The 13,591-nt window shown below is 36.0% G+C and overlaps 2 protein-coding genes across 5 annotated transcripts; one reads left to right on the forward strand and one right to left on the reverse strand.

Annotated features, from left to right (window-relative positions):
- The first annotated feature begins 2,607 nt into the window (after positions 1–2,607).
- LOC116016602 (APO protein 3, mitochondrial-like) lies at positions 2,608–5,191 on the forward strand. The gene is made up of 3 exons (XM_031256944.1): positions 2,608–3,070; positions 3,509–3,939; positions 4,488–5,191. Exons 1-3 carry the CDS (start codon positions 2,691–2,693, stop codon positions 4,895–4,897), a joined length of 1,221 nt encoding a protein of 406 aa, XP_031112804.1. The 5' UTR covers positions 2,608–2,690; the 3' UTR covers positions 4,898–5,191.
- LOC116016600 (spastin) lies at positions 5,064–13,054 on the reverse strand. Of its 4 annotated transcripts, XM_031256942.1 has the most exons (15): positions 12,902–13,048; positions 12,729–12,793; positions 12,442–12,683; positions 11,709–11,800; positions 11,571–11,599; positions 10,869–11,106; positions 10,699–10,794; positions 10,505–10,620; positions 10,340–10,420; positions 7,034–7,157; positions 6,671–6,720; positions 6,247–6,337; positions 6,108–6,143; positions 5,909–6,006; positions 5,064–5,391 (listed from the first exon to the last, which is right to left on the reverse strand). In XM_031256942.1, exons 2-15 carry the CDS (start codon positions 12,789–12,791, stop codon positions 5,275–5,277), a joined length of 1,473 nt encoding a protein of 490 aa, XP_031112802.1. In that variant the 5' UTR covers positions 12,792–12,793; positions 12,902–13,048; the 3' UTR covers positions 5,064–5,274. The 4 variants fall into 4 exon arrangements, with proteins under 4 accessions (XP_031112802.1, XP_031112803.1, XP_031112799.1 ...); XM_031256943.1 differs by lacking the exon at positions 12,729–12,793 and having other exon boundaries at positions 12,442–12,649; positions 12,902–13,054; XM_031256939.1 differs by having other exon boundaries at positions 12,442–12,793.
- Between the last annotated feature and the right edge of the window lie 537 nt (positions 13,055–13,591).

The raw sequence follows: 13,591 nt of genomic DNA on the forward strand, positions 1-13,591 counted from the left end.
ATAAAAGTACAACTGATTCGTCTTTACGAAATAAAAAACAATCAAGTAGCAACCTTAGAATTTGTGCTCGAAGATGTGGAGGTATATTGGAAGTTTTTTGTTCATATTGTTTATATTTGTTTATTTAAATTTGTTTATGTTGTTTATTTATATTTGCTTAATTTATTTTTTGTTTCACGGCTAACCACGGTTGTTTTACTAATTCTTATTATTATGATTTATTATTTGGCGCTAATCACTACTGTTTTTTGATTGGTTTATTTGTTTTGTTTTGTTTTTTTTTTAATTTTGTATATTATTGATACATTAATACGGAGTATTATGCTTTATTTGGATTAAAAAAATGTGAAATATATTATATTGAATGATTTGATATATTATGTTGTGTGGTGCGTTTTTAGAATATTCTTAGCTTAGCACTTCAAGATTGTGTCTCCACACAATGTTGAATTCTTTGTAGTATATTTTGCTTGTGTTGACATTGTGTATGATCAGGTTGTACTTTGCTTTGGCAGTTTTTGAGAGAGTTTATTATGCCATGCTAATCACATCCCAACGAATTTGTTGAAATCTCTATATTTGAATCTCTTATTGAAGAAATGGGATAAAGTTACCGGTTTATTGGTTATTATGAATTAATAGATCTCACTCTACACAAGCTTTAGTCATTCATCATTAAAATAAACAAACACGTCCACCATGGACGTTGGCATACCTTAGGAGGGTAAAAGACTAAAAGTGATGTGGTTCTCAACATTTGAACAAAAATTAAACTCTCAACAGTATGCTACAATCGGTTTTAAAAATCAACTTGAAAGTTAAATAATAGATTATAAAATCTCGCGAGACCATTTTTTAGACAATTAATTAAACAAATGTAGAAGTCTTACATTGGCAATCAAAATTTATCAATAAACTCATTTGAACATAAAGTGTTTGCCTCATATAAAGGTTTTTTCATTATATTGTAACAAAAAAAAAAAAAAAACCTGTAATCTTTTAAATTTTGGTTTATTATTTTTTTTAAAAAAAATTATATATCATTGATACATTAATACCGACTATTATGTTTTATTTGGATTAAAAAAAATATGAAATATATTATATTGAATTGAATGATTTGATTAAGTAGTTAGCTGCATTGTTCTTGGAGTGGCGATACATTATTTATATAGTTTGGCACTAAAGTAGATGAACGTACTCTATGTCACTATGGAACTGATTTAGGTGCGCAAGTAATTGCGAGCTACCAAGAGTTTGGTTATATCAGACCAGAGTTTTTTGTATTTTTAGTCCCACGACTATAGTGACACTATTAGAATTGATTCACGACTTTTAAACTTTGTAATTTCAGTCCACGACTATTGTTTCTTTTGCAAAAATGGTCCTTCCGGTAGTTTTTTTTCGCCGGAATTTTTTCGGTCAATTTTTCGTCGGAAAAAAATTGTGCATATTTTTTGTCATTTTTTGGCCGAATTTTTTTCCCCTTTCAAGCATGGTTAAATGGGCATTTACATGTTTAAAAAAATTTTCTCTTTCAAGCAAGAAAACATTGATTGGCATCTTCAACATGCCATCCATTTTTGAAAAAAAAAAACTAATTCATTTCTAAAAAGTATGTGATCATGTCAGACTAGACTCTAAAATCATTTTGATTTTGGTAAACTAATTAAAATTAAAACTAATTAATTTCTAAAAAGATATGTAGCAAATTTAATCATTTAGAAATTAATTCTAATAGCGCCACTACAATCGTGGACCGAAATTGCAAAGTTTGAAAGTCGTGGATCAATTCTAATAGCGCCACTACAGTCGTAGGACTAAAAATGCAAAAAACTCTATCAAACCACAATGTATAGGTTATATATATAATAACAGAAGTGGCTGTATAATATATATATAACATTTATATTTAAAGTATTAAAGTATAATTGTACAATATTAATTTAATTATCTAATAATTATTACAGTAATTAAAAAATTGATTGTATGTATATTAATATAATTGACTAATAATTATTATGATAAATAAGTTAATAATTATAATAATAATTGTATAATTACAATTAAACATGGGTCGTTCAAATTTTTTTACTAATACAAAAATTAAAATTTGCATCTTTTTTAAATATAATTTTCTTAGTTATTATTCATATTGTTGGAATCATAATATATATGAAATACACTTAGGAATAAATGAAATTAATTATGTAAGTTTTTTCTATAAATTTATCTAAATGTGTACATGATTAATTAGAGACTATATTAATTATACAAAATTTAAATTTAAATTTTATATGCTATCAAAATAGATACTTAACCAAATATATGGAATTACAAATATATTATTATATTATATTTTTTAAAATATTTATATTTTTTAAATTTTCTATTTAAATTTATAGTAACATAAATTTTGTCCGTGCATCGCACGGGTAAAACACTAGTTTAAATAAAAAGTATAAGAGTAAAAGTAAAAGTAAAATTTACGAATACAACTTTGGAATCCATGTAGTAATTTCCTTTCCTTAAATATAGTTCAAATAGAAACTGGTACAGTACTACCCGCTGGCCAGTTGCAGTTGTGACAGAGCATATCAATTGACAGAAGCACTGAAATTGTTCGTCAAAACGCTCCACTGAAAAAGACCAACTTTTTCTTTCGAGTTTCGGGCTTCCTATTTGTTACGATGTTTCGTAGACGAATCCAAGCGGCCTTAAACATCAAAGGGTTAATAGCGGGAAACTGCAGGGCGAGTTTAATAACCAAGAATGAGATACACGGTGTTGATGCATCGTATTCGACCATTTATGGTAGTGTAGAGCTGCCGAGAAAGCTAAAGAGGTCTGAGCGTAAGCCATTGGTGACGGGCGTTAACGAGCTCAAGCGCAGAGCAAGGGCGGAGAAGAAAGAGAGACGAGAGGCCCGTGAGGTTCCTCTGAAACCTCCTGAGAATGGGGTGTTGGTGAAAGGGTTAATACCAGTAGCTCATGAGGTTTTAGCTGCCAAAGCTGAGTTATTTGTGTGTGTTTCTAGGGTTGCAGAGGAGATTCCTATTTATTCATGCAGGTAATTTGCTTTTTGAAGTTGCAAATTTGTGAAATTAGTTAGATATAAATAATTAGTTAAAATCAAAACTGAAATAATATATAATATATGGTCTTCCAACATTGTTACAGAATTGGAAAATGCTTGCAAAATTGTCTTCCACTGTTGAAATACTAGCAGAATACACATGATTGATGACTAAGAAATCCATATGATGATTGCTGGAACTATTTTCTGCAGATTGTGTTGGGAATTGTCTTCCACTGTTGAAATAATAGCAGAATCCACTTTATATTGATCATTAGGAAATGCATATTTGATGATTGCTAGAACTATTTTCTGCAGATTGTGTTGGGAATTGTCTTCCAATGTTGAAATACTAGCACTCTAGCAGAATCCACTTTCTATTGATCATTAGGAAATGCATATTTGATGATTGATGGAATTATTTTTCTGCAGATTGTGTGGGGAAGTTCATGTTGGTGATCCACCACATAAGATTAGAACATGTTCTGTAAGTGGTAGTCAGAGGAGCAAAGAGCATATTTGGGAGAGAGGGGGTGTCAAACATTTACTGCCTGTTGTGGAGTCTTTTCATATGTATGATAGGTTGGGGAGAGCTGTCTCACATAACGAGCGCCTCGAGGTTGATCGAATTCCAGCTGTTATGGAGTTGTGTATTCAGGCTGGTGTAGACATACCTGACTACCCAACTAGAAGAAGAAAGTTCCCTGTTTACCGCGTTGCAGGGAAGATGATAGATTTTGAGAAGAAGTTTCCCAAGGATTATTCATCTGGAAACCACATACAGACCTCGGGCTTTTGGGGAACCACTAAGAGATCAACTGAAAATGAGAAAACTTTGAGTTTGCCACATCATAATGTGAAAGGTCAGTCTTTGTGATATCCTTTATATAAGTTAGAATCAGTTTGTATTATTTCGTCAATTATCTTTTGCTATACAAAGAATGGAGTGTGTTCATGGGGATATATAAGAAACTCTAGGATATTATGCACCTAGTGATTCACCAGAAACTGATATACCACCTATAAATTGGCTATATCACAACTGAAAATGAGAAAACTTTGAGTTTGTCACATGATGATGTGAAAGGTCAGTTACAAAAGTTGAATTGGCTTATATTATATTCATTAATTATCTTTTGGTATACAAAGAATGGAGTGTGTTGATGGGGACATGATAATACTTTACATAAGTTGAATCGGCTTATATTATACTTGTCAATTATCTTTTTGCTATACAAAGAATGGAGTGTTTCCATGGGGATATGATAAGAACCTCTAGGATATTATGCACCTAGTGATTCGCCACATACTAATATATCGCCTATGAATCTCATGTATTCTGTGAAAAAGAAGTGTAGAATGTGAATCTCACCAATCTACAATGTGTGCTAATTTGAAAGCGTGTATGCAGGATTTGCAGAAATAGGAATGGAAGCGTGGGAGAAAATGCGTTCAGGAGCCATACAGATAATGCAGAAGTACGCTGTTCAAACGTGTGGATATTGCCCCGAGGTCCAAGTTGGACCAAAGGGTCACAGGTTGAGGCAATGCCAAGCCTTCAAGCATCAGATGAGGGATGGACAGCATGCTTGGCAAGAGGCAACCATAGATGACCTTGTCCCACCAGTGTATGTTTGGCATGTTCAAGATCCACATTCTGGTGTGCCTCAAATAGATGCTTTAAAGAGGTACTATGGAAAATTGCCTGCAGTTGTAGAATTGTTTGCTCAAGGTGGGGCTAAGGTTGGAAGTAACTATGATGGCATAATGAGAGCCGACGTTGCTCTTCCTAGTCTAGACGAAGAGAAGCTAGTCGTGTGAAGCTGTGTTAATAGTGGTATCACATCTATATTGATGCCCATCTATGGGGACCTGAACGAGAAGTTCACAGTTCTTCTATAATAACAATGCTTGAACAAGTGAATTTTCAAGAGTAGAATCAACGCTGCAACAGACGATTCATCACGCAAATGGCTATTCCGAGGTACTTTAGAATTAAGGTTGGAAACATTGAGAGATTGAATGATTGTAAATGCATATGTACATATCCATTTTGAGGCTTTGAGCAAATAATATTCATATTTAAATGGAATGAGGAGGTTACAAATTATACTATATGAAGTTCTTTTCATTGCTAGTCTTTCCTCTTGTGCATCTCCCAAATCTAAATTGCAGTCATCTCATGCATATGTAACCTCTTAGTTTGCGCCAAACTCTCTATTCCACTGCTCGAGCTCTTCCCACTTGCTTTTTTGCAGACTAGGCCTGATCACAGTCATGGCCTTCTGAAAGTCAGCATATCTCAGACCTCGTACCTGGAAACCAGAGTGTAAGTTTCACCAACAGCATAAGATACAAGAAATTTAGGTATCAATGTAACGAGAATTAAAAACGAGCATAGTTGTCTTCAGAAGCATCTCTTGCTCATAATAAGTGCAAACTCTAAGAAGTTGTAATAAAGAAAAATGTCCATATTGACATATTGTTACAATTAGGAGCTTGAGGAACTAAACCAGAAATTATGAATCTATGATATAAGATGTACTGAAGCATAGAGAGTTTAGTCTCTTTTTATTTTTATTTTGTTTTCATCTTTCATTATCTCTCTCCGGTTTCTTTTATTCTCTCCCTCTTTTTTCCACATCTCTGTCTTTTGCCAGAATGCAGAGTAGAGAAAAATTGAGGATAAATAGATCGCCACAGGCACACGATCACAAATAGATTGGCAATGGTTCTAACATTCTTGCAGTGGGGTGTCTAAGAAGAAAATGGCGAAGCAAAATTTATTAGAGAAATCATGTTGTAACGTTGACCACCAGAGAGTAGGGCTACCTGATTTGCCTTCACTGTGAGAATGTTCGAACCAAGCTCTCTGATTGGCATCATTGCGGCTTCCTCACACAACGCTTGAAGATCGCTTCCAGAATACCCTGTCAAATTAAATTCAGAATCAGTTTCAGATAAGATACAAGAACAAGAGATGAAGGTTCCCGAGAACATTAACCAACTTATACAGCGTAAACATTCCTACCTTCTGTCTCTTTTACAAGTTTTGCTAGATCTCCATCTGGCAAAGATAAGAGAAAAGACAATGTTAACTAACAAGAGAAAAGAGTTGCTCAACTTGAAAGTATTGTAATATGCATCCCCGTTGCCAAATATCTACTCACCAGGCAAAGAGAATTGTTGTCCCTTTAGTCTGTGCTTTAGGAGCTGTCTTCTAACACCAGCATCTGGCAAAGGAATATATATTCTCTTCACCTGTCATAGGGTGGGAGTAAAGTGGATCAGGAAGCAAAATGATATATGATTATGTAGATTAACTGTAACACAACATATCACAGTGGAAAGAATGACATTATTCAAACTACACACATACAACTTTCTGCCCTTCAATTTCACCCAAGGAGTCTTTTGGGGAAATTTAAAAGAAACAAGCAACAGGACAGTTTCATATCCTTTTGTTTTTTAATACAAGAATTAATGGAAGAAGATACATTCCCATGATCTGTGCAGCGCCATAACCCAGCAACCATGTAATTCTTGGAGCAGCGTGAATCCATATCAGGGATAAATTAAAACTAGCATACTAACCAATCTCCTGAGAACTGCATCATCCAATTCCTGTGGCTTATTTGTTGCACCTGAAATAACAAGATGACAAGTTAGAAATGGCAGGAAAAAAAAAGTGCAGTGAAGTATATATTTTGAGAGTAGAAGTATAGAACCAGTGAGGATTACTGTTTCAAGCTGACAAAGTAAGACATGGAAAATAGAAAACCAGTGGAAAAAAAAAAGCATACGGATGTGGAGTAATGTCACTATTAGTGCCATCAATCTGGTTATTGCACTAACACAAGCCATACAAGTTTACATTGTGCAGAATTAAAGACGGAGAATGGACACATGGCCTCAGAAACAGCAAGGAGAATATTTCAAACAATAAATGCATCTTACCGATGACAATTACCAAATCATCTGAACTAGATGTAACCCCATCGAACTGGATTAGAAATTCTGATTTCAACCTCCTGCTGGCTTCATTCTCATTGGCCGTCCTAGTTGACATAATACTATCAATCTGTTAACCACAGAGATATTCTCAAAGTAAGGATCTAACAAAGGATGAATTATGAATATAAATGTCTGGCAAAATTGCCACTATAGTCCCCTTCAATCCATTCCTTAGATATGAAGGAAAAGAGAATGAGTGGATGCTGCTTCTTCTTACTCTTTAAAAAAAATAAAATATTAACTGACCTATAAACTGAATAAAACAAAACTTTGCAGTCAGTTGCAATTTTAGCTAAAGGCCTAAAGCTTTAAATTTTTACAATTTATATCAACTTTTGATTTTTTCTTTTAATGCAATTTTAGCCAATTCCCAGTTTTGGTCAAACTTCATCCAACCTGGCGTCCAAATATATATAAACTGTTAGAATTGTCTTCCTTGAGCAGTGTGAACTAAGCCTTGGGAGCTGAAATGAACATACTGTAGCCTTGGGAGCTGAAAAGATTATTGGGTAGCTTTGTAGGTTTACTATTTGAGCATCTTTTATGTGTATATATATTGTGTAATCTTCTTTCAGTAAAATACATGAAGTAAGATAGTTAATATATTTTCAGCCATTTCTCTCTTCTTGATTCTTCATCTTGCTTCCTCCTAACTGGCGGGTGGTGTTATTCTCCACCCGCCAGGCCTATGATTCTTACAAATTCAACACTTAAGATAGTTAATATATTTTCAGCCATTTCTCTCCTCTTGATTCTTCATCTTGCTTCCTCCTAACTGGCGGGTGGTGTTATTCTCCACCCGCCAGGCCTATGATTCTTACAAATTCAACATGGTATCAGAGCTTAAGATTTTAGGCTATTTTCATCCTTTCCATTTTTGAAAAAAAAAAAAAAAAAAAACCATTTTTTCCGGCGATACGCGGCTGCCCATTTCGTTCTGACTCACTTCCGGCTAGTGTGTGAAGAAACTACCACCACAGCCTTACTCGGAACCTCGTCGCGAGCCGACGCCTGAAATCCGGTGGCCATCATCCTCTGCACGCGCCCCCACGCGCCGCCGCACTCCGCCGGAAGTCTCCACTCTTTTCCGGCCATATCTCTCTCCTCCGATCTCCGTTCAAGGTGTTGTTGCCCCCAGTAGATTCGCCTTGATGAGACGCACCTGGGAGTATATTCAGATTTCCAGTCTCCGCCGGTCATGCCGGTCAACTGCCGGTCAACGGCCAGTCAACGCCGGTCAACCGTCTGAAAAATTCCGGCGACTGTGGTATTAAATTCACCCGTGCTTCCAGTATATGATGCTATCATACTTGGCCTCTATTTCTAGCTTTTCACCTTGAAACCACATCTTTTTTCTCCTTGGGATATCTTGATAGCATGGTGTTTAGTATCTATTTTTAGCTTTTCAACTTGGCTTCTATTTCTAGTTTTTCGTGTTGAACTACCACATCTTTTACCTCTTTTCCTACTAGTGTCATGTATTTGTTTAGTTCACATAACATCTCCCTCCATTATAGCATCACATGATGTCCCAAACTGCAGTAATACTATGGGCAGTTATCTGCAAAATTGCTACAAATTTCTTGGCAACCATTGATGCCTATGGGTGAAATTTGTAGGTTTTTGGGTTTATTGCTGAGCTTCTTCGGTTCTTCCCATGGTGTTTACTATTTTTGGTATAACCGTGCTATTTCTTTATCTCCGGTATGCCTTATCTCATGGATGGTAAGTTTCAGCACTTGTGATGGGTAAATACCCCCAGGGACTACTGTAGAAATATAATGTGTATAGTCCGTGTAATATTGTACTCCTAAAAAGTCGGGTGTCCCTTAGAAATTGTTAAGGGTCAAATGTAATATTATATTCCTGAAGGGTCAGGTCCTATTCCTATATAAAGGACCGACCCTCCCTTGTAATGGCATCCTGGATCCGGGATCCTCAATTTGAAGGACTCACTGAGCTCCTTCCTTCTCCCTTCCATCTTCTTCTCTCTTCTTCTCCAAGAAGGAAGCCTGGCTTCCTTTCCCCTTCTCCCTGCATTCATACACACTCCATACACTACATCATACACAATCAAACAACACGTGGTGTAAATCCGTACCCCCGTTTACATTTACACCATCAACTATAAAGGCCTTTGATTATTCCCATGTTTCAAGTGAGGGGGAGTGTGACTGTCTACAATTGGTGTGTCGTCTTCATTTCTTTGCTTTTCGTCTTCATTTCTTTGCTTTGAAGTATCTTCATTACTATGGGCTCAACTGCATTCTGTGTTATTCTTTGCTCCCGTTCGCCTCCACCACTCTCGATGAAGATTGTTGTTGGCAAGTCATAGAGTGCTGATGTAGCTGTGAAGGTGTTAGTGTTATTTCTTACCCTTGGTGCCGTCATTTCCAAGGATGGTCGTGACAAGCTTCGCCCTTGATGCATTTCCAAGGGTTGTGTATAGCATTGTCTTACCCTTGGTGCCGTCATTCCAAAGGATATTCGTGACAAGCTTCGCCCTTGATGCATTTCCAAGGGTTGTGTATAGCATTGTCTCTCCGAAGCCATCCAGCACTGTTATCCTCTAGTTGCTTGTAATCTTCATTTGTAATTTAGAGTGGAGTTTATGTTTGACTTCAAGCTTGGAACTTCTAGATGTTCCAGCTTGAGGGGGAGTGTTAGAATTGTCTTCCTTGAGCAGTGTGAACTAAGCCTTGGGAGCTGAAATGAACATACTGTAGCCTTAAAAGATTATTGGGTAGCTTTGTAGGTTTACTATTTGAGCATCTTTTATGTGTATATATATTGTGTAATCTTCTTTCAGTAAAATACATGAAGTAAGATAGTTAATATATTTTCAGCCATTTCTCTCTTCTTGATTCTTCATCTTGCTTCCTCCTAACTGGCGGGTGGTGTTATTCTCCACCCGCCAGGCCTATGATTCTTACAAATTCAATATAAACCATTACACTTCTAACCATCTATTTTCTACCCAAAAAATTAGTTCAACACCTTACCATCAACTTAACATATTGCCACCACCAAAGGGATAAACTTAATCCTGATTCAAGAGATCACATGTGCGGAACTACCAACATAAATTTCTCATCTAAATATAAAGGTTTCACTTTCTTAGGTAATCACCATATGTTTATTTTGTTTTGGCTTTAACAGACTAACAGTTGCATACATAATACTGTAGAAGAGACAACAAAGCAACAACAACCACTCAAGTAAGCAATTGATAAGATAGTACAATAGTACCTCATCCATGAAAATAACAGATGGTTTCTTGGAAATGGCAACCATGAAAAGGGTCCGGACAAGCTTTTCACCCTCTCCCACCTGTCATCATATGTAACAAACTCAGAATTTGAAACATAAAATTTATGGCAACAATGTTTATGAACAAAGAAACGAGACACTCACCCACTTTGAAGTTAGGGAGGAAGCAGAAACATTGAAAAAGGTTGCCTGTGACTCTGAAGCAACTGCTTTCGCAAGCATGGTCTTACCAGTACCGGGTGGACCAAAAAGAAGCAGACCTGTAACATGAAAACTTTAAACATAATAGATTCTGTTTCTTGGGTTCTAGAATGCCATTCACCTCTGTAAAATAATACCTCTTGAAGGCTTTCTAAGGCCAGTAAAGAGATCCCGTCTTTTGGTCGGCAATATTACCATTTCCAACAGAGCTTGTTTTGCCTTTTCTAGGCCAGCTGTAGATATTTTGATTTGTAAATTATCAGACATAAGTACAGGAACAAATGGAAGACAACAGGAAGATTCTCACCAATGTCTTCCCATTTTACAGAAGGACTTCTATCCACTATCACAGAATTTATCATTTCAACCAATTTTGCATCATATCCGCCTCCAGAATCTTGCACAGGTTTTGAGCTTCCTGCTTTGTTAGACTGAATCCTAACTGCGCTGGCATTACTGGAGACAGAAGGTTTTTCAACTGCAGATCTTCTAAGATAAGAGCTTGTTGGTGAAGCAGATGCACTTTGCACCCGAGGAGCACCACTCTGAAAAGAAAATAATAATATTCAGAAGAACATAGCACTTAATCCCAAAGCCTGGTGTTGGAGGGCCCTCCCACCGACCTGGTTGCAATAATTCAAGAAGATTTACTCATTTAAGTGGCATAACCCCTCCACAGAAACCTTAGGCCTTAGAAAAATGATGAAAAGAATGAAAATGAAAAACCAAAAGTTGAATAAAATAGAGTTAATTCCATTTCTAGGCCTAGATTTATAGGTGACAGTCCACTTTTAGTCCTTTTTTCAGAACATCCCCATTTGGTCCTAGTATTATTGTGGCATGAGTGCATAACCATTTTTGGTCAACCGCCAACAAAATCGTTGAAATGTCATTAAATACAAGGACATTTCGATCTTTTCTATACAAGGACGAAATCAGATTGCTTTAAAAGCATATGACAACATTGAAGAACAATACAAACTTACACTTCATGCAAAGCAGCCCATACCTTGATTACAGATGTACTACCGGAAATTCCTGCCAGCATGACGAGGAAATGAGGAATAAATAATATGTAAATACACTGCAATGCTCCAAATTTGGTAACACAACTTGAAAACAAATTGATTCATATTAAAGCAAGAACCTGCTCTTTGGCTTAAAGTTTGAATTCTCTCTGCAACCTGACCCTGCCACTGTGACATCTTTTGCCGATAAGATTTTGCTTTCTCTAATTCACTGTCAAGAAACCATAAAAGGGGTAACCAATTCACTCAGCAGTGTGCTAGATGCAGTTGCAGGAGAATGTTCATACTAATCTTTTACAGTACTTTTTGTGTTAAGTATTTCATTTGACAAAATGTACACCAAAACATTATTCTCAATTGAATTCAACTAGGATACGCCAATACATTAGGTGTTTTACCTGATAATTGTACAATTACTTTCAAGATCACATGCAGCAACTTATAAAAAGGAAAAGGCCAAATGCCTCTCTTTAACTTGTTTTAGCAGCTTTTCAGTAATTTTTACCTTAGCTAAGCATTCTCACTTACACATTTAGCACAACTAAAGCAAATGAGCTGCAACTACCTTAAATTCTGCACAGCTTATGGTAATGATCTAAAACAAACTCAATTAAAATGTATGCCATAAATAGACAATTGTTTCAACAAAAATCCAATAGCTGGCTGCCTAACTCTAATAAGTTGTATCACAGGTTTAGTTTCAAAGTACATTCAACATCTCTTATAATCCTTCATCAGAATCACTAATCATTAAAAAAAAAAAGTGAATCTTGCCAAAGTAGGAAATAAAGATTCAGTTTTTACTGGCATGTGATTCATACAATTTAATTTGCGCGAAAAAAAATGGAATACCTAGAGCTGATATACGAAGGAACGGGAGTAGAAATGCCTTCCGACAGAACTCTCTGCGCATTTTGGTAATGTGAAACGGCATCTTCAGCTAAACCCCACTCCTCGGCCCGGACCGCTTTGGCGATCTCTTCTTTAGCCAAATCAAAGTAGCTTTTGAGCTTGTATGCCGTGCGCTCGTTCCCGGTGCTCACGCCGTCCATCGGTCGACCTGCAGGATTTTGCTGAGACTGGTACGAAGAAGAAGAAGAAGAAGAAGAAGAAGAAGAAGAAGAAGAAGAAGAAGAAGATGCTGATTGATGATCGTAGAAAATTGAGCTTAGGGTTTCCGCCAATTCTTTGAGAAAGCTCATATCTGATCAGATAAATGATTGCGGAGTATTTCTCAATCAGTGCAACTGCAAAATCCCGCCAAATACACATACAATTATACAACAAATGCATAGAGAAAGAGAATAATGACCATTTTCAGATAGATTCCAAAGTGAACTTCTTTTTCGTTCAATTTCTTTGTCTTCTGACTTGCTTCAATTTCAAGTTCAGAGCTTCCAGTTGCAGAAGTTTAGTGCAATTAAAGATTATTTTATATGTCCAGAGTCCAGACTCAGAATACAAAACCACAATAATCGCCCAATTGCTGAGAAGGCGTGTTTGACTTCCCTAAACTACGACTACGATTAACTGTTAACTGTGAAAAAAAAAATAAAAGGAAAACATTTTCTGAACGTGATTTCCCCAACATGTCAACACTCAACACTCAACAGCTGACTTCTATTCATTAACTGTCCATAAATTTACTAATAAGTTAGAATACTGTCCATAAATTTAATCAATCACTTATCAAAAACTAATCAATTTTTTTTAAAGAACTAATAAGTAAGAATTTGAGCTAATAAGTGTCATCTAATAATTCTCCTAAATAATCATATTTTTGTCTATGTATAAAAAAGGTGTCACATTTCAGTCCCAAACCCTCCCTCCCTGGTTAACTCTCTGTTCTTAGATTTGGTTTAATGAAGTATTACGTTTCTTTCCAAAAAAAAAAAGTGTAAACTTCATATCCAGTTATCCACGCCTGATTTCCTGACAGTCAGCATCATCGTTAACTACAAAACGCTGGCAAGAAGATAGCCAATCACGTCGTAATCTTGTG

Source organism: Ipomoea triloba, chromosome 4 (assembly GCF_003576645.1).
Source record: "Ipomoea triloba cultivar NCNSP0323 chromosome 4, ASM357664v1".
Lineage (NCBI taxonomy): Eukaryota > Viridiplantae > Streptophyta > Magnoliopsida > Solanales > Convolvulaceae > Ipomoea > Ipomoea triloba.

Bases quoted from the DNA above. Each gene is read 5' to 3' on its own strand.
- LOC116016600 (XM_031256939.1), bottom strand. From the start codon at position 12,791: ATGAGCTTTCTCAAAGAATTGGCGGAAACCCTAAGCTCAATTTTCTAC. The intron at 11,600-11,708 runs GTTCTTGCTTTA...TCATGCTGGCAG, and splicing joins AACTTTAAGCCAAAGAGCAG to GAATTTCCGGTAGTACATCT. The intron at 6,338-6,670 runs GTTAGTATGCTA...ACCCTATGACAG, and splicing joins ATGCAGTTCTCAGGAGATTG to GTGAAGAGAATATATATTCC.
- LOC116016602 (XM_031256944.1), top strand. From the start codon at position 2,691: ATGTTTCGTAGACGAATCCAAGCGGCCTTAAACATCAAAGGGTTAATA. The intron at 3,071-3,508 runs GTAATTTGCTTT...ATTTTTCTGCAG, and splicing joins ATTCCTATTTATTCATGCAG to ATTGTGTGGGGAAGTTCATG. The intron at 3,940-4,487 runs GTCAGTCTTTGT...GCGTGTATGCAG, and splicing joins GCCACATCATAATGTGAAAG to GATTTGCAGAAATAGGAATG.